This window comes from Trachypithecus francoisi, unplaced genomic scaffold, assembly GCF_009764315.1.
Source record: "Trachypithecus francoisi isolate TF-2019V2 unplaced genomic scaffold, Tfra_2.0 Lachesis_group2, whole genome shotgun sequence".
NCBI lineage: Eukaryota > Metazoa > Chordata > Mammalia > Primates > Cercopithecidae > Trachypithecus > Trachypithecus francoisi.
The window spans coordinates 122,209,292-122,232,414 of NW_022681465.1; the positions used below are offsets into that span (position 1 = coordinate 122,209,292).

The following is a 23,123-nucleotide window of genomic DNA, read 5'->3' on the forward strand; positions in this document are numbered from 1 at the left end:
GAACTGTTTTTCCATCATCCATGCTGCCCTCCACCCTCACTTAAATATCACCACCACCACTTCAGCTCTTCTATGGCAAATCCTTCTCTTTGGGGCTATATTCAGGAGCGTAAGCCTGTAAATTGAGGCAGGAGTAATCCATGCAAATGTCTTTACCTAACATGTGAAATGAGTGAATTTACCTCTGCTGTGTGCCAAGCACATACTATGTCTACTATGTTGGGTATGGAGTTAAATGAGATATGGCCTTTGCCCTCAGGGAGTTTGCAAAGTAGCTGGAAAATAGACAATTTTTGTCTTGTTTGTTAGTTTCTAGCTACATACCAAAGTCAGGCAAATTCTTTTGATTTTGAGTAATAGAAAATTCAACTCAAACTGGTTTAAATCAAAATATAGGAGAGATGGGATAGAATGGGTCATACACTCTCAAAATACAGAGGTAATTGGCTTCAGGCATGAGTGGGTCTGGACATTCACAGGAGAGCACCATCTGCTCACTGTTTCTGTGGTGGTGAGATGGCTTCTGGCTACCCTGAACAGCTTAGCAATCCCAGTAGATAAGCAGTTATTGGGATTTTGAGTCATTTAGGCATTTCTGAAACAATTGCTGTGGTCAGGAAGACTGAAGATACTTATAAGCCTGGCCTGGATCAGATGCCAGTGCCTAGAGCTGGGAAGAGGGGTCAGCCCCATTGGTATGACATGATCTGAGATTTGGGGGAGGGGAAACTTCAACAGAAAAATGTGTTACCTAAAGAAGGGACCACAGAAGGCAGGCAGTTAAACATAACAGAGTTCTGCTATGTGCATAATGAATGGTTTATTCCATACAATATCCTTAAGGTTAGGCGGGCATGCTCAAGGGATATCGTTAATCATCAGAATTGCCGCCTTCTGGACAAGCAACGTCCCTTCAGTCCAAGTCAGTCTGGATTAAATAGACCGTGATTGTAACCCACAAAAATCTGACCTGAATTTGCTCTCCATTGCAGTGACCTGGACAGAAATAATATCACCAGGATCACCAAGATGGACTTCGCTGGGCTCAAGAACCTCCGAGTCTTGTAAGTAGTTGATGGCTCTCGGGTGCGTTTTCATTTTTAGCTCTTCAGCCTTGCAGAAAAAAATGTTCCACTGCCCCTGACACCACACTCCCAAGCCCTGGATAACAGGAATTCACCATTCTGCAGCAGAAAGCCCCTCATTAGTGTACCCACGTGCTCACAGGTATCACAGTCCGTGTCTAGATACTGCTGGCTGAGCTAGATCGATGGAAGAACTTAGTTCCAGTGATAGGGAAAGCGGAAGGCTATGAACAAATAAATCAGCATGCCCAGCTTCTAGGATGACAGCGATGTCAGGTTGACTAACCATGCTTCCCTTCCATAGAGATGATAATTTCGTCTCCAGCCTGTGCATTAAAAGAGCAATCAGGACAAAAGTTATCTGTCTTGTAGCTTAATGGAGAGGAGGGGAGGAGAGCATCAGAAAGGGTCAGGGCCCTTGCTGAACACCCACAGCTGTGCAGACAGGTAGCAAAATTTGAGATGGGCATTGATGGACTGGGGGAGCAAGGAATATTAGGTTTCATTGCTGAATATTGAACACTTTCATCCATCCTTAAGTCTGTGAGTGATAAGAAACTTCCCAAGTGCTTGTCTGTCGAAAAGTCTAAGAAGTTCAGAGGTACAGGAAAAAGCAATTTAGATCATTTTTTTCCTTCTTTACTTGGTTAATTTTGACCCATAAACATGGCTCCAGGCAAGACGTACAGCCTGGGCCAATTGGCCACCGCCTTGGTATTTGTATGCCATGGAATCTTAGCTGGCAAATTGTTACTAGAAGTAACAGCTAAAGTCTTGGTACCTGAAGCTACCTCCTTTTTACTAATAGCCCTATATAATACATAGAATGAATTTTGTACTTGGTTCAGTAAGTACTGGTCCTGATTCAGAATTAGCTACCCATGAAACCTTGGGCAAGTTACCTTTCCTCCTTGGGCCTCAGTTTTCTCATTTGCAGTACAGGGAATACGTAGTTAGAAGTATTTTCAGCTCTCATAGTTACACGTGTAGTGCTTCATTGTTTTAACATTTTCTGATTATTCTCAGGATTACTTGTGAAGCATTAATTTTACAACATTGTTTTTCTTTTCTGATTGAGTTGTTAGTAATGATGATGGACCTGATACTTTGATGGGCCCAGCACAGTATTACATAGTGGTAACAAACAAGGTGGGCATTATTATGAGCCCCTGTTTGTAGCAGAGAAAACCAGAGGCATGGATAGGGTAAGTAGTCCCAACTCTACATAGCAGGTGACTGAAGGAGTTGGAATTGGAACCCAGAGTCTGTGTTTTCTAACCTCCATACAGTGCCACTGTGTATTCGCGTTATAGAAAGCTGAGAAAACTAAGACAGTGATAGTCTACCCATTTTGTAAATGCAGCACTGTTAATGTGGGGGCTTGTCTGAGCTTCTCTTACGTACACATGTGTGGGGACATGGGGAATCTGAATCCTGGGCCTCCAGCTTGCAGATGCTCTCCACATGGACATGTTCTCCATCTTTGGTCTCAAACACTCTCCTCTCACCAACCTCAAAGGGAAGGCACACCCTGTGCCAAGTCTTTTGTCTTAGCAGCCATGTGTCTGTCAAGTGACTGGTAGTTCTGACAAGGGGCGCGTGGATCAGAGTCGAGACTGGGATCAGGGTGGGGGAATTCCATGGTTCAGTTTTAGGGCGATTGTTATTGAAGAGGTATAGGTAACAACTCCTGATTCTGTGTCATTTGCCAGGTTAACAAATAGATGCTTGTTTACCTTCTCACTTTATTTTTTAAAAAATTTATTTCCCCTGCGTCTGTGAGAGATTACAAGTCAGAAATTTCACCTAATGCTTCATTTTCTAACAAAGTCAAAAACAACCCTTTGATTTTCTTAGCATTACATCAGAAAGACTAATAAAAACTCCAATTTTCGTGTCTGCTGTCTGCAAATAGAAAGTTTAAAATAATCACAAAAGATTGTTTTAGTATCCACTGGATGGTCTGCAACATTCCTTTGACTACAGTTTATCTTTTCAGTTAATTGGTACATTCCTCTTATTTTGATAAGCAATGCCAAAAAGCCTTCCCCTAACCCCCCCACCCATAGACTATTAATATACTCTGTTTCATTATCTTCCTTATCAACTCAAAGACAATCCCATTCAAGTGGCCCTTTATTACTGTGAAAGAATCTGCCTGGTGGAATAGCTGAAATGCTTTCTAACTAACACCAATAAAATATCCAGACATTTTTACCATATTTTTCCTCAATCTATTCTTTTTAGCTGAGTAACCTAGACAACTATCTTTTTTTAAAAGATTTTTTTCACACCTTGGCACATTCCCCATATCTGTTTCTTATTTACAATTTCTAGAGAAGCTAGAAAAGATTCAGTATCTTGAATAACTGGCCACCCATTTCTATGTCAAACTGTTAATATGGGCAAAAGCAGATAAAATGGAGATTGAGGCACTTCAGTCTCAACCCAGGGCGATTTTCCCCAAACGAAGAGCATTTAAGGAGAAGATGGAAGAATTGCCCAGGACATTTTTTCTTTTTTTCCTCCCATGGGGTGGGAGTAGGAAAAAGTCTCTTCTGATGGTATAAATCATGTTCCATTTCTTGGTAGTTTAGGGCTCTGCTGTGCTCACAATGTGGGAGCCAGCTTTATCCCAAACGGGGTTAATAAAGTTAAACTCCACCCCAGCCATCATCACAAGGGGGGCGATTTCTGATCCTGATCCAGTGCTAAAGCTAAAAAAAAAAAAAATTGCAAAAGAGCTGAAAATGAACACAGGCTCTGTTCTAATTCAGAACAGACTCCATCCATGGACAGCCCTTCTAGATGTCCAGCCCCTCCTGGATCCCCTGTCTGAAAATGTGGGGAAGGTATCAGTGGCTTTTAATGCTTGCTCCTGGCTTGCATCTCAGCCCAGAAGTCTGGATGGGAGGGTCTTAGCTCATTTGTTCACTGATCCATTTATTCATCAAACATTGATTTGTTGAGCCTCTGACTCCCAGGTTCTAGGCTGGACTCTGATGGAACTAGGAAGTAGATCTGGAAGGGACATAGAAACCTGGCAGTGAGGGTCCCAGCAGAAAAGAGGGCAAATGAGGAGACTGAAGTAAAGACTTATTTAGAGGTGTGGACAAAGTGAAGAGAAACCTAGAGGAGATAGTGCAGTTCCTTGAGGCCAGAGTCAAAACGGGGCCACTACGGTGCCCTGGGCCTCAAGGAGCACAGGGAGGAAGTGGTTATCAGAGCCTGGCAAAAGTAGGGACTATTTGACGGGAGCTGTAGCCTTAGGTAGAGGGATGCAGTCAGCCTGAAGTGGCTTAGCAGGGATGGAGAAGAGTAAATCCCCCAACCACAGTCTTCTTCCACCCTCTGATCTCCTGCTGGTGCCTCTCTTTGGCTGAACCTGACAGGAATTCAGAAGTCAAAAAACTTCTTGATGGTCTTGATGGCTAGGTGCAGTGGCTCATGCTTGTAATCCCAGCACTTTGGAAGACCGAGGCAGCTGGATTGTTTGAGCTCAGGAGTTTGAGACCAGCCCAGGCAGGGCTCCCCAGGCTGGGCAACATTGTAAAACTCCATCTCTACCCCCCACCAAAAAAAATTAGCTGAGCGTGGTGGTATGCACCTATAGTCCCAGCAACTTGCACCACTGCACTCCAGCATAGGTGACACAGTGAGATCTTGTCTTGGGAGGAAAAAAAACCCAGCTTCTTGATGAAGCCAATAAAAGTCAGCTTTCCAGGCCGGGCGCAGTGGCTCAAGCCTGTAATCCCAGCACTTTGGGAGGCCGAGACGGGCGGATCACGAGGTCAGGAGATCGAGACCATCCTGGCTAACACTGTGAAACCCCGTCTCTACTAAAAAAAAATACAAAAAACTAGCCGGGCGAAGTGGCGGGCGCCTGTAGTCCCAGCTACTTGGGAGGCTGAGGCAGGAGAATGGCGTGAACCCGGGAGGCGGAGCTTGCAGTGAGCTGAGATCCGGCCACTGCACTCCAGCCCGGGCAACAGAGTGAGACTCCGTCTCAACAACAACAACAACAAAAAGTCAGCTTTCCAGGGCCTGCACAAGGTAGAAATGGTGTATCTCATATAGATATCCTTGCATCTCTTCTATTACCCTCTCTGAAAGAAACCTGAAGTGTTAGATTCATTAGCATAGAACTAAGATTCATTATAGAAGGGGTGAGTTAGGCTCCCTCAGAAACCCAGAGGGAATGTGGTACTTAGAATACCCTAGAGTTGCTCCTTGTTATCCAGCAAGGAAATAATGACTACAAAGTCTACGATTGATTTGATTGGTGGATGGATAGTAAAAACTTAGCTCAGGAAACCCCCAGTCACTAGTGTTGAAGTGGGACCCTATTTAGCATGATGTGCTAGTGTGAGACTATTAGCATTCCAAGGCCCTCCTTGCATATGGTAGAATGGAAAAGGAAGACAAGAGAAGGGAAAAACTTTCTTTTTTTTTTGAGATGGAGTCTCGCTCTGCCACCCAGGCTGGAGTGCAGTGGCCGGATCTCCGCTCACTGCAAGCTCCGCCTCCCGGGTTTACACCATTCTCGTGCCTCAGCCTCCCAAGTAGCTGGGACTACAGGCACCTACCACATTACCCGGCTAGTTTTTTTGTATTTTTTAGTAGAGACGGGGTTTCACCGGGTTAGTCAGGAAAACTTTTTTGTTTGTTTGTTTTTTGAGACAGAGTCTTGCTCTGTTACCCAGGCTGGAGTGCAATGGCGCAATCTTAGCTCACTGCAAACTCCGCCTCCTGTGTTCAAGTGATTCTCCTGCCTCAGCCTCCTGAGTTGCTGGGATTACAGGCATGTGCTACCACGCCCAGCTAAATTTTTGTATTTTTAGTAGAGATGGTTTCACCTTGTTGGTCAGGCTGGTCCTGAACTCCTGACCTCATGATCTGCCTACCTCAGCCTCCCAAAGTGCTGAGATTACAGGCGTGGGCCACTGCTCCAGGCCTTTTTTTTTTGGACACAGAGTCTTGCTGTGTCACCCAGGCTGGAGTGCAGTGGTGCCATCGTGGCTCCCTGCAACCTCTACGTCCTGGGTTCAAGCAATTCTCCTGCCTCAGCCTTCCAAGTAGCTGGGATTACAAGCATGTGCCACCACACCCAGCTCATTTTTGTATTTTTAGTAAAGATGGAGTTTCACCATGTTGGCCAGGCTGGTCTTGAACTCCTGACCTCCTGGTCCACCTGCCTCAGCCTCCCGAAGTGTTGGGATTACAGGAGTGAGCCACCGCACCTGGCCAACATTTCTTAAGCCTCTAATCATATGGCAGAACCTGGGCTACATGAGTTACTTATTTCATTTTTGTTCTCGAAGAACTTTTGCAATGTTTTATTTTCTCTATTTTACAAATGAGGAAACTGAATCTCAGAGAGGTTGACTAGTTAACCCACTCTTATATCATCAGCTAATGTACAAGCAAAACAGGGCTTCTAAACTAAATCTGGTACGCTCACCAGAGTGGGAGTTAGAAGGCCCACCCTACCTGGCTGTGGGAATTGGCATAAATAATTTCTCCTCGGGCAAGTCTTTTAGCCTCTCCCTTCAATCGTTTCTATAGCTGTTAAGTGAGGAGCTTGTGAGGGGCCAGAAGTAATAGAAATGTGAGAAGCAGAGCGGATGAGGACATGGCAAACTGTGGGGCTGGGTGCCCTCGCCTGACAAGTTCTACTCCTGCTCAACTGATATTTGGAAATGTGAGAGCTGATTTTTCAAAAGGAGTTTCTTTTTGTGGGGTATGGGTGTGTATACATGTGAAATATCCTGATTTTCAACTGTTGGCAACAAATTCACAAAAATGTAAAATATCAAGCCCACACAAAATACAGTTACCTGTCCCAGACACATGTACAGTCGGCATGTGCCGTGGCCCACAGTTTTCTGTAGGTTTTCATTCATTCAGTAAGCGTTTATGAAGTGCCTGCTGTGCTAGGCAACTGTGTTAGGACTGGGAGTAGGATGATGGGCAGAATGTCTGTCTTCTTGCTCCCTAGGCACAGTGGGGAAAATAGACTTGGGAACTAAACACAAGGGTCCAAGTGTTAAGGCTGAGAAGTGCAGGAGGTTATGAAACGTCTAATAGGGAGAGACTGTCATGGAGCATTCAGTTTGATATGAAGATGCAGCCTTCCCAGCTTCCCAGGTTGCTCTTCCTCTCCATCTGCCATTTGTTTAGGTGCTTGTGCGCACCTCTCCTCCTGTGTAATCCAGAGGAATCCACGGCCCTTCCTAAACTCCACTTTCTAAAGAAACATTCTCTGATCACAATGCATCCCCGCTAAGTCCCATTCAGCCACCATGTGCAATCTGTGTCATTTCCCAGCCTAAGGTCAGCCCCCAATGGAAGCTACATAGCTTCATTGCTTCTCTTCTCTGCTGTTCAGCTCATCCATTTAAGTGGCCATTTTTTTTTTAAGTTAAGGAAACAAACGTTTCATTATATGCTGAATTCTTTGGCTATACTGCATGCATGAACCCAGTTCACTCATACAGAGTGTTTAGGATTTGTAATCACCTGCTTGGAGGACTTAGGCGGGTGAGTGAAGCATGTGGCTGGAGGGAGGGAGCCTGATCTTTTAGGACCATCATCATGAGGTTGGGATTAGCTGGACTCTAGGTGAGAGGAGTTGCTGGGACCAGGCTGGTTTTCTCATGGACAGCTAATCGTTTCACAATAGCCTCACCCTTTCTACTAGGGTGAGCAGGGAAGGCCCTTTTCAATGAAGTATTTTTGAATCCTTGGAGGAGGGAGCTCCCAGGGAAGAGATGCTGAATCTATGTGTGGTTTTTATAAAGAGCAGCTTTTACCTCTTCCTTTTCTGCGCAACATCCTGCAGTGCTTGGGGGGACATTTGCTGAGAACATTCTTAAAATAGAGGCATGGAAACCAATCTGTCAGGTAGAAGTGTGCAGGCGGCAAAACCCTGGTTACCGTGACACCAAGCTGGGATATGAGTTATCTTGTCCCATCAGACTGATCCCAGTTGAAGGGACTCTGACGATCATGGGAGGGGCTGAGTGACCATACCTGCATGGCACGAAGCCTAGTATGAGGGTCTCTGAGCCCAGCTTTGTCGTTAGTCATTGCTGTCTCTGTGGTTATAGGCATCTGGAAGACAACCAGGTCAGCGTCATTGAGAGAGGCGCCTTCCAGGACCTGAAGCAGCTGGAGCGACTGTAAGTACAGCACAACCTCCTTTCTTAAAGTGTTTATTTAATTTTAGTGCTTTTTGTTTTGTAAATTGGCCTTATGACCTTGTTTAAAAAGGTCTCCAGTGTTTTAATATAAATGTTTGCTATTATACTTAAGGCACATTAGATGCATGTTAAAGAAACACTGAGATCTACTTACACTCCTTTTCTGTAAAAGTTGCTAGAATCAGCTTCCAGGGTGTGTTTCCCTTCTTCTCAGGCTTGAGTTCTGTCTTGGTACCTGTATAAGGGGCTGGTTTTTAACCAAGTGTAAGCCTTCCCTTCCACGGAGGAGGGAAGCCTGCAGTTACCCTGTCATGAAATCCGGCATCAGATACTCCCTACTCCTCTGCACGGGCAGAAGCTCCCTCCTGAGGCCCTCTCCTCCCTGAGTGTTCTCTGCCCCACTGTTGTGGGAGAGGAAGGACTGGTGAGTGGGCGCAGCCTTCAGTGAGCTTGTATCTCCTGTGAGTGAGCATCAGCCTGTGTCAAGAAGCCCCCACGTTTCCACGAGAGAATGCATTGCCAGTGGTTTAAAAATAGGCCACTGTTCTGACTCAATGAGAGGGAGAGAGGAAAAGGGATGGGAATGGAAAACGGTTGGAGCCTCCATTTGTTTTGTTGATGAATACTTTTGCAGAAAACTCTTGGATGACTTTGAGGAGGGCTGCTCAGATGGTTAAGTCGGCGACTTCACCTTTCCTCTGTTAATCACATCTGGCAGTTCATAACATCTGGATATTTGCTTTCTGCCCTCTGAGCAGGGATTGTCCCCAAGAGCACTTAGTCATGCTGGTGGGTGGCTCTCTTCAAAGTTCTCTCTGAATCTTGGTTGCCCTGACATTTCAGCCTCTTTCTCCTGCAGTTGAAAGGGTGAAGCTGCAACAGCTCACAGCTCTGCCGGCTTCCTTAGAAGAACTGTGCTCTGTTTACCTGCCTGGTTGCCATATCTCATTTACAGAGGTGGGCTTGGGTAAGGTGGCGTGCCTGCCCCTGACTAGTTAGCTTTGAGATGTGCCATCTCTTCCCCCGGAATCAATTTATCTGGGGCCACATAAGAACAGCGAAGGTCCCCATTGCACGTCACTCAGTATTACCCAGAAAAATGCCTTCCTCCCTCTCTGTTGTGTGAACCGTCTCATTCATTGTTCTCCTTCTGGGTCAAATCCCAGCATATGTTCTGCTGGTGTTGGTTTGAAAATATGACATTTATTTCTTGCAAGGGAAAATGGTTATAAAAAGACTGAATGTTGTCTCTGTTTACACATTTATTTTTAAGTTTCTTAACTCTCAAGTTCTTATTTAGACCAAAGAGAACATAAAAGTATTTGTTGAACCTGGTTCCTTTGTATGAAATATTCAGCATGTTTACAGAAAGATCAATACATGGTCCTTTGTGAAAAGGCCACTCCTTAGTCTACTGACTAGAAGAGTGAAGAAAATTCCCAATTCATTAATTTCCTTGTTTTGGGGAAGGAACTAATTGAGTACCTTGGACATGCCAGGAACTATGCCAGTATTTTACATGCTGTTTGTATTTTTTATTGCCACAAAATTCCTATGAGGTGTAATTACCCTCATTTTACAGATGAAGAAACAGACCCAGAGAGACTGAGTCAAGGAATGGTCAAGAGGGGAGCCAAGATTCAAAGTCACTTCTGTCTGACATGAAAGATGATGTTATTCCATACTCATGTGCAGCAGATATTAGATGAAGTGTGATCTTTAGTAAGGGCCCTGAGAGTAGCCTCTCACCTAAACATTTAACTCCAGGGAGTATCGGTGAAATATTTTGGCAAAGCCTCTTTTCTTTGGCTTGGTGAACAAGGCTGAAATACCCATGCATGTCTGGGGAACTGAATGGATTACAGTTGCAGAGGTAACCTGACTATTTCTCCGTGTTGGTGTATTAGGTGGATAATGCTAGCTGCTGTGCTAGATAAACCCTCAAATCTCAGTGACTTAACACAGTGGACGTTTACTTCTTATTCATCTAAAACTCAATATTGGCATTGCTGATAAGGCCTCCCTTCTCCAAGTGGAGACTCAGGGACAAAGTCTTCTTCCTCTCCTCAACTTTACCCTCCTTAAATCTTGGCTTTCAAGGTGACAATGTTTGTCTGCATCAAGCCAGGAGAAGAGAAAACAGCATGAAAAATTTCACATGGGAGGTTTTCAGATTTCCAGAAGTACATGTCACTTCCAGTCTCACATACTTTGGGCTAGAACTCAGTCATGTGGCCACAGGAAACTGCAGAGGATGGAGGGAAGATGGTTGAGCTGTGTGCCCAGGAAGTAGAGGAAACAGGCTTAATGAACAGCTAGCCAATCTCTGACTTCTACTGCAAGTGATCTGAAGAAGTACTTAATCAGGAAGAAGATTGGAAACACAGGCAACTGGGTTCATATACACAGTTGAATAGTCATTCTCATAATACCTTTCAGTGTTAGCAAGAAGGGATGTGTGTGACATTAATCCTGATTGGCGTTAATCTGGTTTTGGTTATTCGTTCTGTTTTCATACAGACAGGGGGATGTAGAATTGGAAAACATACATTTGCTATTAACAAGATGACGGTGGATTGTGCCATCTCTAGCTCTTACTCCTGGCTCACCTTATCTGTGTCTCTGTATTTGGTAATAGATAAATCTTTATTGATCATATTCTAAGATAGAGCCTGGAAATATTAGGGGTTATGATACTTCATTTCTGGAGGGTTTATTTCCACTCTGAGTAGTCATTATTGGTTTGTTCTCTTGGGTCTTCCTGGGAAAGGAAAAGGAAGTCTGTTCTCTGGGTCTCAATTCAGAATTCCCTATTCCTCCGTGAAAGGACCCCATGCCTCTGGTGGAGTTAGGTGCCCCTACTCTCATAACACAGGTGTCTTCCTATCACAGCACTTATGACACCATATTTTAATTCCCTGTTTTCTGGATTGTTTCTTCTCAAAACCATGAATGTTGAGGTCAGGATTCATGTCCCATTTAGCTCCTAATCTCACAGCCTTGAGCAAGGCATGATAGTAACTGCTTGAGGAATATTTATCAAAACACTTGAGTTTTTGTCCTATATAAGTGATTCTAAGCTGGGCCTAATTTTGTCTTCCAGAGGACTCTTGGTAATGTTTAGATACATTTTTAATTGTCACAGCTGGGAGATGCTACCTAACAGATAGAGTACAGGAGTATCTCTAAACATCTTTAAATGCACGAGATGGCCCTACAACAAAGAATTATTCAGTCCAAAATGTCACTAGTGCCAAAACTGAGAAATTCTACTCTTTAACTATTCTACGTCAGATAGCATGTCAGGCACTTTACGTATACCATCTCATGGAATCTATGCGAGAATATTATGAAGTTAGAATTATAAAATGTGATGTGATAAAATATAAAACTCAAAGTATAACCTATGAAGTACTTTGCTTAATATATTTACCTAAACCTAATTTAGCTAGATCTCACTTCAGGTTTCCAGAAAGTGGATGGGATAGAGGAAAAAGTTAAACCAAGAGGAAACAAACACATTTTGTAGGTGGGATATTCTTTGAGAGAGTTGCCCTGGTCTTTTCAAAAAGTCAATGTCAAGAAAAACATGGGAGTCAACTTTAAAAAAAAAAAAAGCTTAGAATAAGCTTTTCAAAAAAAAGCTTAGAAAAGCTTTTCAAAAAAAGAATAGAAGCAGTACCACAAACATTGGAAAGGGTCAATGGAATTAAAATGTTCTAAGATCCTTAAATTATTCAGGAAGTCATAGTGCTAATATTTATTGCCTTATTAAGTCAAAGATGTATGTTGAAATCTGTAGCATAGCCTCTAAAAAAAAAAGTCAAAAAATTATGATAGTCTGAGGGAAAAGGAGCACAGTATGATACAAAATATGTAGTTAATTAAAATGAAGGATAAAAGAGAAGGAAAAGGAACATAGAGCAAATAGAGATCAACAGTAAGATGATACATTTAAACATGAATATATCATATTACTTTATATGTAAATGCACTAATTCTCCAATTAAAAAACATAGATTGTCAGAATGTATTTTAAAAATACCAAACATATGCTTTTTACAAAATAATAACATTAAACGTATGGATAGAGAAAACTTGAAAGTAAAAAAATGGAAATGATAGCATGAAAACACTAACTGAAAGGTTAGTGTCACTCTATTAAAGATAATATAGAATTTAAAGAAAAAATGTTAGATATAAAGAGAGAATTTTATAATGGTAAAATAGGAAATAAACCAGGAAGATATACCAAATCTGTATTTGTATGTGTCTAAAAACATAGCCTGAAAATATGGAAAGCAAATACTGACAGAACTAAAAAAAATAGACAAATTTATAATCATAGTTAAGATAACACTTTTTGGTAATTAATAGAACAAGGAGATACAATTCGTAGTAAAAATATAGAATATTAAATGACAGTATTTTTAAACCTGATGTAATTGATAGAGAATGCTCAAAACAACATAGAATAGAAATATTTTCAAGGGCATATGAAAGTTTTATTATGTACTGATCTAGAAAGCAAGTCGACACATATCAAAGGATATCATATGGAGCATGTTCTCTGACGGCAGGAATAATCAAGAAGTTAATTTAAAAAACTAGAAAAATCCAAAATATTTGGAGATTGAGTAATACACCTCTAAATACTCTGAGTCAAAGAACATACTGCAGTGGAAGTTAGAACATATTTTTCTGAATGTTAATAAACATATAATGTATCACAATGTGTGGACTGCAGCCAAAGCTATGCTCAGAGGAAAATGTAAAGCCTTTAAGCTATATTATTCAATTTATGGTATATATTATGTATAGTACATATTTTAAAAGAAGTACGTGTCTTGATTAAAATATTATTCTTACAAAGTTAGGGCAAGAACAACTAAACAGAACAAAGGAAATTATTAAGAGCAGAAGTATATGAAATAGAAATGAATGTATAATAGAAAAATTCTAAAAAGCCAAACTAATTCTTGAAGCACCTAAAATTACAGACACTGACAAGACATATCAAAAAACAAAAGACTAAATGACCAACATGAAGAATAAAAAGGGGGATGTAACTATGGATATTATAAACATTAAAGTGATAATAAGAGCAGACTTTGGACAAGTTTATCTCAATGATTTTGAAGAGTAAATGAAATTGAAAATAGAAACAGGAAGGGATAGAAAATCTGTCTTATATCAATTAGAGAAATTAAATATTTAAAACATTTCATCAAAAAATCTAGGCTCAGATGGCTTTAGCAAAAAATTCTAACGAAGTTTTAAGGAATAAAGTATATCAACTTAATACAAACTAATTCTAAAAAAGAATGAACATTTGTCCATTTAGCCAGCATAACCTTGAGAACAAAACCCAGTAAGGACATTTCAAGAAAAAAACATAAACCAATGTCTTTCATGAATATTTTTACAAATTTCCCAACAAAATACTAGCAAATGAATTCAGTTATATGTGAAAAGGATAATATATTCTAACGAAATCTGGCTTATTCAAAGAAGGCAAGGTTGGTTTAATAGTGGAAATTTCACCTCTCAAATAAAAACATGCTGAACAACTAGGATAGCAAAACCAAAGACATACACAACATCTACGATAAAATTAGTTGGAACAGTAATTCAGTGAATCCCCAATAGATGGTTTCAAGACTGTTGTGGTATCTCATCTGTGTGGGAGAAAGCAGAGGGAAGACAGCTACAGTTCTTAGGACCCTGAGAAGACTGCATACCTTAAATGACCCATCTCTACTCATTGGAAAACACAGTGGCCAATCTGAGAAAAGCTGCCAAATATAGAAGAGAGTTCTATCAGATCCAATTCATGTTCAGTACAAAGGAACCATGATGTAATAATGACTGATAATACTTGGAACATTCTGTGGCTTATACATTCTTCAAACGAAAATGAGGCTCTTTTCCTAGGAAAGGTCTAACATTGGTAAGAAACTTCTGGGAGTAGTTGATCAGAAAAGGAACAATGGTAGAAATAAAAAGAGAACTCCTTGAGAAGTATGTTAGAATTCACCAGAAGAGTCAAATCTTGGAAAATACAAGGCCATGTTTCTCATTGCTTTGCAAAAATAAGAATGAGCTCTAGAGTCTTAAAGCTTAAAAAAAAAAAAAAAAAAGCTATTTCACCCCTCCATTCTAAAACTACAGGGAAGTTTATTTCACTTAAAAAATAAGCAGTTAAAAGGATTATGATTGAAGCCCATATAAAGGGTTTTAAATAAGAAAAGGTATGAGAAGCATAACTTTCTTAGAAACAATGAAAACATAAAAGGAGATACCCACAAAACAAATAAACTGTAATAAAATAGTTCAAAACTGGCAAGAAGAATGTAAGAACATATAAATTATAAGAGAACAACACAAATCTAAATTTTAAAAACTCAGAAATTTAATAAGAGAAATGTAGGCTTTGAAAGGAGGGGTGAAGAACTCAAAGAACTTAACAATAGAAGTACTTCAAAATAAGTATTGCCAGTACAATACTGAAGAAAAACTAACTTGTAGAAATTACACTATCCAGTTTCAAGACTTACTGTAAAGCTATAGTAATCAAGACAGCATGACATTGGTGAAAAATTAGACACACACATCAAGGTGACAGAATAGCAAGCCCAGAAATAGACCCATGCAAATACAGTCAACTGATTTTGTGACAAAGGTGTAAAGATAATTCAATGGAGAAAGAATAATCTTTTCAACAAGTGGTGCTGGTACAATTGGCTGTCCAGATACAGAAAAATGAATCTGGATACAAATCTTGTGTCTTACACAAAATTGAAGTCCAGATGATTCATAGACCTAAATGTAAAATATAAAACTACGAAGAAAATATTTTCAAAACATGTATCTGATAAAGAATTTATACGCAAAATATACAAAGAGCTTTAAAAACTCAACAGTAAGAAAATACCGCTCTCCCCCATAAAGGAAAGAAATGGACAAAAGATTCAAATAGACACTTCACCGAAGAAGATATACAGCTGACAAGTAAGCATACAAAAACGTACTCAACATCATTTTTCATTAGGGTGATGCAAATAGGTATGTAGTGAGATATACTGCTACACACCTGTTACAATGGTGAAAATTTAAAAAATTGACAGCACTAATTGCTGGTGAGGTGGAGTAACAGGAACTCTCATTCATTGCTGGCAGTAATACAAAATGGTACAGCCACTTTAGAACACAGTTTAGCAGTTTTTTAAAAAGTTAAACATAGTCTTATACAGTCCAGATCTGTGGTTGCTAGGGATTCAGAGGAGAAGAGGGAACCAAAAGTTGAATAAAGCACAGTGGGGGATGGTGGGGTTTATGATGGTAAAACTATGCTGTGTGATAATGAAATTGTGGATACATGACACTATGCATTTGTCAAAACCTATAAAATTTTACCACACAAAGAGTGAACTATAATGCATGCAAATTTTTAAAAAGTCATGTAGGAGAGTAGGGTATCCCAGAATGGAATGCAGACTGTGATGAATGTATGCATCAGCCTCACTGAAGTGAGGGAGCAAAGGTGCTGACCTAAGCTGTGGAAATGAGTGGAGTCTGTAAGACTAAAGGCAAAAGGAACTGCACAGAAGAACTGTACTCTAGTTGATAAAGTTGTTTCCCCTGAGGGTATGTGTTAGCAATTCTGAGACACTGTACATGTATACTGGAATTGAACAATAGATGGTGGATGGTGAGGATAGATTTCTTGCTGTTGAAATGGGTGGTTAGAAACAAACAATGGAGAGAGCTAGAATAATCTATGTGGGAATGGACTAGTTGAGACATCAGTATCAACTCATGTTTAGCCTACTGTAGATACTTTAATATAGATGAATATATACATAGAAACATTTTTGATATGTGTATTTATATGAATTAATATGCAAAAAAAATTTCCTTGCTCTGGCCAGATGTGGTGGCTCACGGCCTGTTATCCCAGCACTTTTGGAGCCCCAAATCGGTGGGTCACAAGGTCAGGAGATTGAGACCATCCTGGCTAACATGGTGAAACCCTGTCTCCACTAAAAATACTAGAAATTATCCAAGTGTGGTGGCACGTGCCTGTAGTCCCAGCTACTTGGTAGGCTGAGGCAGGAGAATCAGCCTGGGTGACAGTGAGATTCAGTCTCAAAAAAAAAAAAAAAAAAAAAAAAAATTCTTGCTCTATCAGCAAGAGGGCCTGGAAGCAACAACACTGGAGTAGCAATGAGCATGCCCAGCACCCAGCTGATGGTTTCTAAAATCATTTTCCCACAAAAAGGAATTAAAGCCTCTTGGAAAAATGGTTTATTCTAATGGTGAGGAATGATGTTGTGCCATAAAGGGAGTGCTCAAAACAAAATGTGAAACCCCACAATTTGGGGAGTATGTCAAAAGGACATAAAAGCAAACAAAGAATTCTTGGTGGCCAAAGCTGCAACAATTTGAATAACAAAATAAGTATTGAATTATTAACAAAGTTTAAATATCCATGGGTCCATACTCACAGAAATAAATGAGTGAATAAATAAATGGAATGAAGAGACAGATCTCATGCAGAATAATTCTAACTAACTTGTTGTGTAAGTTCTCTGCCCTCTAGAATGTTGAACCTAACTTAAATGCGGCCTTCCTTAAATGTGGACTTCACATCGACACTTCCATCGAAAGAGTACTGTGTGAAAAGGGAAGGGAGTGGGCAGTAGGTTTACAGTGGAGAAATTCGACACACACCACCTTGGCCAAGTGATTAAGGTCAGCGTCAACACTGATAAATGATTTGATACCTTTGATATGATGCAATGAAAATATTACTTCATATCTGTGATCTTCCTCCCCCAAACCCATCATCTCGGTCTTACATGAAAAACATCAGACAAATCTCTATTGAGAAACTTCCTAAAAAATACCTGAATAGTCCTCCTCAAAACTGTTTATCAAAAACAAGGGAAATCAGAAAAACTGTCACAGCCAAAAGGAGCCTGAGGAGACATAATGACTAAATGTAATGTGGCATCCTAGATGGGATGCTGAAACAAACACAAAAAGTAAAAACTAAGAAAATCTGGAAAAAAAAAATTGACTTTAGTGAATAATAAATGCAATAGGATTACTTCATTAAGTATGACAACTGTATTATACTTACATAAGATGTTAATAAGGGAAATTGGGTGTGGGCTATATGAGAACTTTCAATACTATCTTCCAAGTTTTTATGTAAATCAAAATCTATTCTAATATAAAAAGGTTTTTTTAAGTTGAACCATGAAACCCTGACTGATTTATAGACTTATGAGCAAAATAAATGTTTTTTATGCCAAAAATACATACATATATTTTAATCTACATGGATTGTAAAAAGAAATAACTGGGATAAACACTGCTTTAAAAGAAATAGAAGATGGAAAGCAGTATTCTTAAGTCAACAAGAAATTAATACAGAGATAAAGGGATTTAAGAGAAAGTGAAAGTTGGGCAAAGAGGTTCTAACAAACTTAGGAATCTCTGAGGAAGAAAACAATGGAACAAAGCAAAACTGATAGTACTGATAATTACTATTCAAGAAAATGTTCTTAAAAGTTGATTAGAAAGTACCTTGTGGAAGTGCACTGAATGTTTGGAAAAGTCAACCCTGAAGGGTCAGAACAAAATATGTTCTAATAAAACTATTAAATTTTAAAGGAAAAAGTCCTTAAGCATTCAATCAGAGACTCATAAAGAAAGAAAATTGGATTTCTTGCCTATTTTTTGATGCCAAAATCTTATGTCAGAATACAAGTGAATAACTTAAAAAAGAAAATGTGAACAACAGCATTTCTATTTAGCCATGCTGACATTCAAGTCCAGTGACTGCAGACTACCTATTATGAACATTCAAGAACTTAGGCATCGTGGTGCCTATGGACACTTTCTAAGGATTCTGCAAAGAATAAGCTTCAGGCTGGACGCGGTGACTCACCCATGTAATCCCGGCACTTTGGGAGGCTGAGGTAGGTGGATCATTTGAGGTCAGGAGTTCCAGACCAGCCTGGCCAGCATGGTGAAACCTCGTCTCTACCGAAAAAAAAAAAAAAAAAAAAGCCAGGTGTGATGGCACACGCGTGTAGTCCCAGCTACTCAGGCTGAGGCCGGAGAATCGCTTGAACCCAGGATGTGGAGGTTGTAATGAGCCAAAATTGTGCCACTGCACTCTAGCCTGGGACAGAGTGAGACTTCATCTCAGAAAAAACAACAAAAACAACAAGCTTCATACAACCAAAAGACTGGAGAGACATTGGTATAAGGACAGACACAGTCAACGCTTCCAAAAATACTAGAAGTTGGATGCAGACATGTGACTGCGTCTGGAATTCTATGGAATGAGAGTAGAAGCGACATGCCCTTCATGACCCCCCATACTTGTTCTCTTTCCCTACGTTGGCTAAATTGACAGCACTCTAAGGAGGATGTAGAGGTACAAAGTAGAAGGATCCTGGGCCCCTGCTGACCTGCATTTGACTGTGACATGAACAACAAATATATTTTTATTGTTTCAAAAATAATGATGTAATTAATCACATTAACAGAAGAAATAAGAAAAGTCATTTACTCTCCTCAGATACTGAAGAAAGTATTTAATAAAATTCAATACTAATTTATGATTTAAAAGCATTTTACATATTAAGAATAAAAGGGAAGTTCTTTACCAAAAAAGGCCTACAACAAACATCGTAGTTAATGGTGAAATATTGAAAATGTTTCTCCTAACAGAACTAGATTCCTACCATCATAGCTTCTATTAAATACTGTATTGAAAATTCTTGTTCTGGCAATGATTCAAAAAATAGGAAAGAAGGGAGAGAAAAGGGAGGGAAGAAGAGAGAGGAGCCAAAAAAACACAGAACCAAGGAAAAAGAATGGATATAAAGATTGGAATAAAACAAATTTAAATGTCATTTGCGGACAACATGATTGAGTACATGAAAAATACAAAATAATCTGCAAATAAGCTATCATAAATCTTTTTTAAATTTTAAATTCTGGGGTACATATGGTGAATGTGTACCATGGTGGCACATTAGATTGTAGATTGTTGATAGGTGCACAAAGGCTGCATGTATCAACCCATCGCCTAAGTATTAAACCCAGCACGCGTTAGCTATTCTTCCTATCAGAATTCTTAAGTAGATTTCTAAGGTCATTGGACACAAGGTCAATACACCAAAAAAAAAAAAAAAAAAAAAAAATACAATTTCTATATACCAGCAACAAACAGTTGGGAAAATTTTTAAAAACTATGCTTACAATAGCACCAAAAAAATACCAATGCCAGCTGGGCGTGGTGGCTCACGCCTGTAATCCCAGCACTTTGGGAAGCTGAGGTGGGCAGATCATGAAGTCAGGAGATCTAGACCATCCTGGCCAAGATGGTGAAACCCCATCTCTACTAGAAATACAAAATTAGCTGGGCGTGGTGGTGTGTGCCTGTAGTCCCAGCTACTCAGGAGGCTGAAGCAGGAGAATTGCTTGAACCCGAGAGGCAGAGGTTGCAGTCAGCCAAGATTGTGCCACTGCACTCCAGCCTGGTGACAGAGTGAGACTGTCTCAAAGTAAATGTGTATATATATGTGTGTGTATATATACCAATGCCTAGGAATAAGTCTAATGAAAGATGCACAGACCCTAACACAGAAAGACGGACATTACTGGAAGAAATTAAAGGTGAGTCAAATATATGGAGTGTTGCATGGTGTTCATGTATTGGAATACTTAACATTGAAAATATGTCAATTCTCTCCAAATTGATGGATGGATTCCATGCAGTCCTAATCAAAATGCCAGCAGCAGGTTGTTGTGGAAATTAAGATGATGCTAAAATTTATATAGGAATGCAAATGACCAAGAAAAGCAAAGATGGTCTAGAAGACCCAGATATAGAGGGATACTTGATTTGTAACAAAGGTGGCTCTGTGAGGCCACCTGGAATGGATGGTCTGTCTAATAAATTGTGCTAAAGTAATTGGGTAACCATATGGAAAACTTGTTCTGTTGATCCCTACTCATGCCATTCATAAATCAATTACAAGTGGATTGTAGAAAGATAAAATAAAGACACTTCTAGAAAATAACAATATTTTTTGGTTGAGAGTGGTAGTTCACGCCTGTAATCTCAGCACTTTGGGAGGCTGAGGCGGGTGTATCACCTGAGGTCAGGAGTTCGAGACCAGCCTGGCCAACATGGCGAAACCCCCATCTCTACTAAAAATACAAAAATTAGGCAGGCATGGTGGCATGTGCTTGTAATCGCAGCTACTTGGGAGGCTAAGGCAGGAGAATCGTTTGAACCCAGGAGGCGGAGGTTGCAGTGAGCCCAGATTGCACCACTGCACCCTAGTCTGGGCAACAGAGCAAGGCTCCATCTCAAAAAAAATAAATAACAGAATATTTTCATGACCTTGAGGTAGTTGATATTTCATAAGCAAGGCGCAGAAGACACTAAAGAGAAAAGATGATTTGGACTACATTAAAATAAATAACTTTAATTCACCAAAATACATTATTGAGTGAAAGAACATGTCCCAGAGTGGGTGAAGATATTGGCAGTGCATATAACTGACAAAGGACTTATTTTAGAATTGAGAAGAACTCCTACAAATCAATAAGAAAAAGACAAATGACTCAGTAAAAAAAATTGGTGAGAGTTTTGGACACTTCACAAAAGAAGATTGAGAAATGGCTAATGATCATATGAAAAGTTGCTTAGTGTGTAATTAGTCTTTAGGGAAATATAGAATAAAACCACAATGACATACCACACGCTCATTGGAATGGCTGAAACTTACAATAACAAGTGTTGGTGACAAGGTGAAACAACTGCATTTACCATACACTGTTACGGGAGTAATTGATACAGTTACTCTCGAATATGGGCAGTTACCAACCAGAGCTGAACATACATATACCTTCCACTCCTGGGTACATACCCTCTGAAAGACATTCACAGGAATGTTCATATCAGCACTAATTGTAATAGCCCCAGACTGGAAATAAGCCAAATACTCATTGATGTTAGAATAAATCAATAGATTGTGGTGTATTCACGTAATGGAATTGACTAGTAGAAAATGAAAACAATGCGCAAAAAAACTGCTGTCTGTGACCACATGGTAAATCTCAGAAGCATAATCAGGGACAAAAGCCAGACATAAAAGAATATATATTACCTGATTCCATTTGTATACACTTCAAACGCAGGCAAAACTAATCTATGGTGTTAAAAGCCGAGGTGGTGGTAAGCAATGGGGAGTTGCGAATGGAGAGGGGAGCTAAGGGATTCTGGGGCGTGTCATCAGCTGTTTCTTGATCTGGGTGGAGGTTTCATGGATCTGTTCAGTGGGTGAACATGCTTCAAGCTGTACAAATTTGTACATTTTTCTGTACGTGTTATACTTCAAAAAATTTATTTTAAAAAGAGACTCAAGAGACAGATATAACAACCAAATTTCATGCATGACTCTGAATTGAGGCTGTGAGAAAACCCATACAGATAAGGGACATTGCGAACTCCACAGAGGCAGTGGTCTCAGCTGGGAAGCGATTTTTTTCCTAATCAGTGTTACAATGAAGGGACATTGAAGGAAATGACATTATTCAAGGATCTGCTGTACTTTAAAATGGTTCGGTAAATAAAATAAAACAAGGTAGCAAAATGAAAATAATTGTTGAATCTAAGTGGTGGGTATGGGATACTCAAAATACATTTATCCTTTTCTGTATATTTGGCCATTTTTGTGACTAAAAACTTTTTAACATGTATGTTTTTTAAAAGTTTCATTTTTGCAGAGGAAAAAATCTGAAAGTCAGAAAGTTAAAGAAATTTACTCTTCTGAGATTTGAATCCAGGACTGCTCTGAATCCAGGTACCAGGAAAAGAAAACATAACCTTCAGGAGTTGGAAGGAGACTGAGATATTGGATTATCCAATTTCCTCCTCTTACAGAAAAGGAAATAGGCTAGAAAGGAATTTGACTTTCATGAAATTTTAATGTGGCGTGCAACATTTAAAGTTTAAGTTGCCTTGGTGTGTTAGCTCCATTTATCCAAAGAACAGAAAAACCATGACTTTTTAGCTCTAACCTAGAGTTCCATTTACTCTTTCATTAGATGTGAAACAAATAATTAGATTACATGTTTAAATGCATATGTGTGGCAAATATATTCTTTTAAATTACTGCGAGAGTTATTTTGCTCCTAGTAGAGGGAAGTCAGCTTGTGTTATGTGCATTATGTTCCTTAAGCTGATCATTCAGAGACCAGACACCCAAGCAGCCCATGAATGTGACTTTTTCTCCATTCGGCCTCATTTGTATCAACATCAAAGCCTAACCATTGTTACTAACTCAGAATTATGGACAGGCTTTTCTTTGTGAAATGTATCACCTGCGGCGTCTACACTGAAATTAGTCTAAGTCCATGAAAAATACCCCAGTTTCTGTGTGGGTGTAAGCTACAACACCAGAGACACTACTGTTGACACACATGATTTTTGGTTGGCTTGTTTTCTGATTCTTCTTTTAAAAAAATAAAAACTTCCAGCGTGGAATGTAGTTTCCCTTAGTTCTTTAAAAATTGCAAGTCATAATGAAGGGAAGCCACAAAACTGGAGAAATATTAGAAGGAACATAGAAACTGGAGAAGATGTTCAAGGCCATCAGAAGGCCCAGGCAAGATGGTGGACCTCTAGTGATGGCCCAGCCCAGCGAGATCCCTTCCCGCCAAACTCGCTGTTCACTGGGTGCTTGAGGGCACTGAGGCAGAGGAGGAGGAGGTTGTTGGAAAACTTAAGACTAAAACCTTC

At 39.9% G+C, this 23,123-nt stretch overlaps 1 protein-coding gene across 2 annotated transcripts in view; it reads left to right on the forward strand.

Annotated features, from left to right (window-relative positions):
* SLIT3 (slit guidance ligand 3) overlaps positions 1–23,123 on the forward strand; it is a 645,016-nt gene that overhangs the window by 49,125 nt on the left and 572,768 nt on the right. For both annotated transcript variants that reach the window (XM_033180336.1, XM_033180338.1), the window contains exons 2-3: positions 993–1,064; positions 8,195–8,266. In XM_033180336.1, coding sequence (XP_033036227.1) covers positions 993–1,064; positions 8,195–8,266 — 144 coding nt within the window. The remainder of the gene's footprint in view (positions 1–992; positions 1,065–8,194; positions 8,267–23,123) is intronic.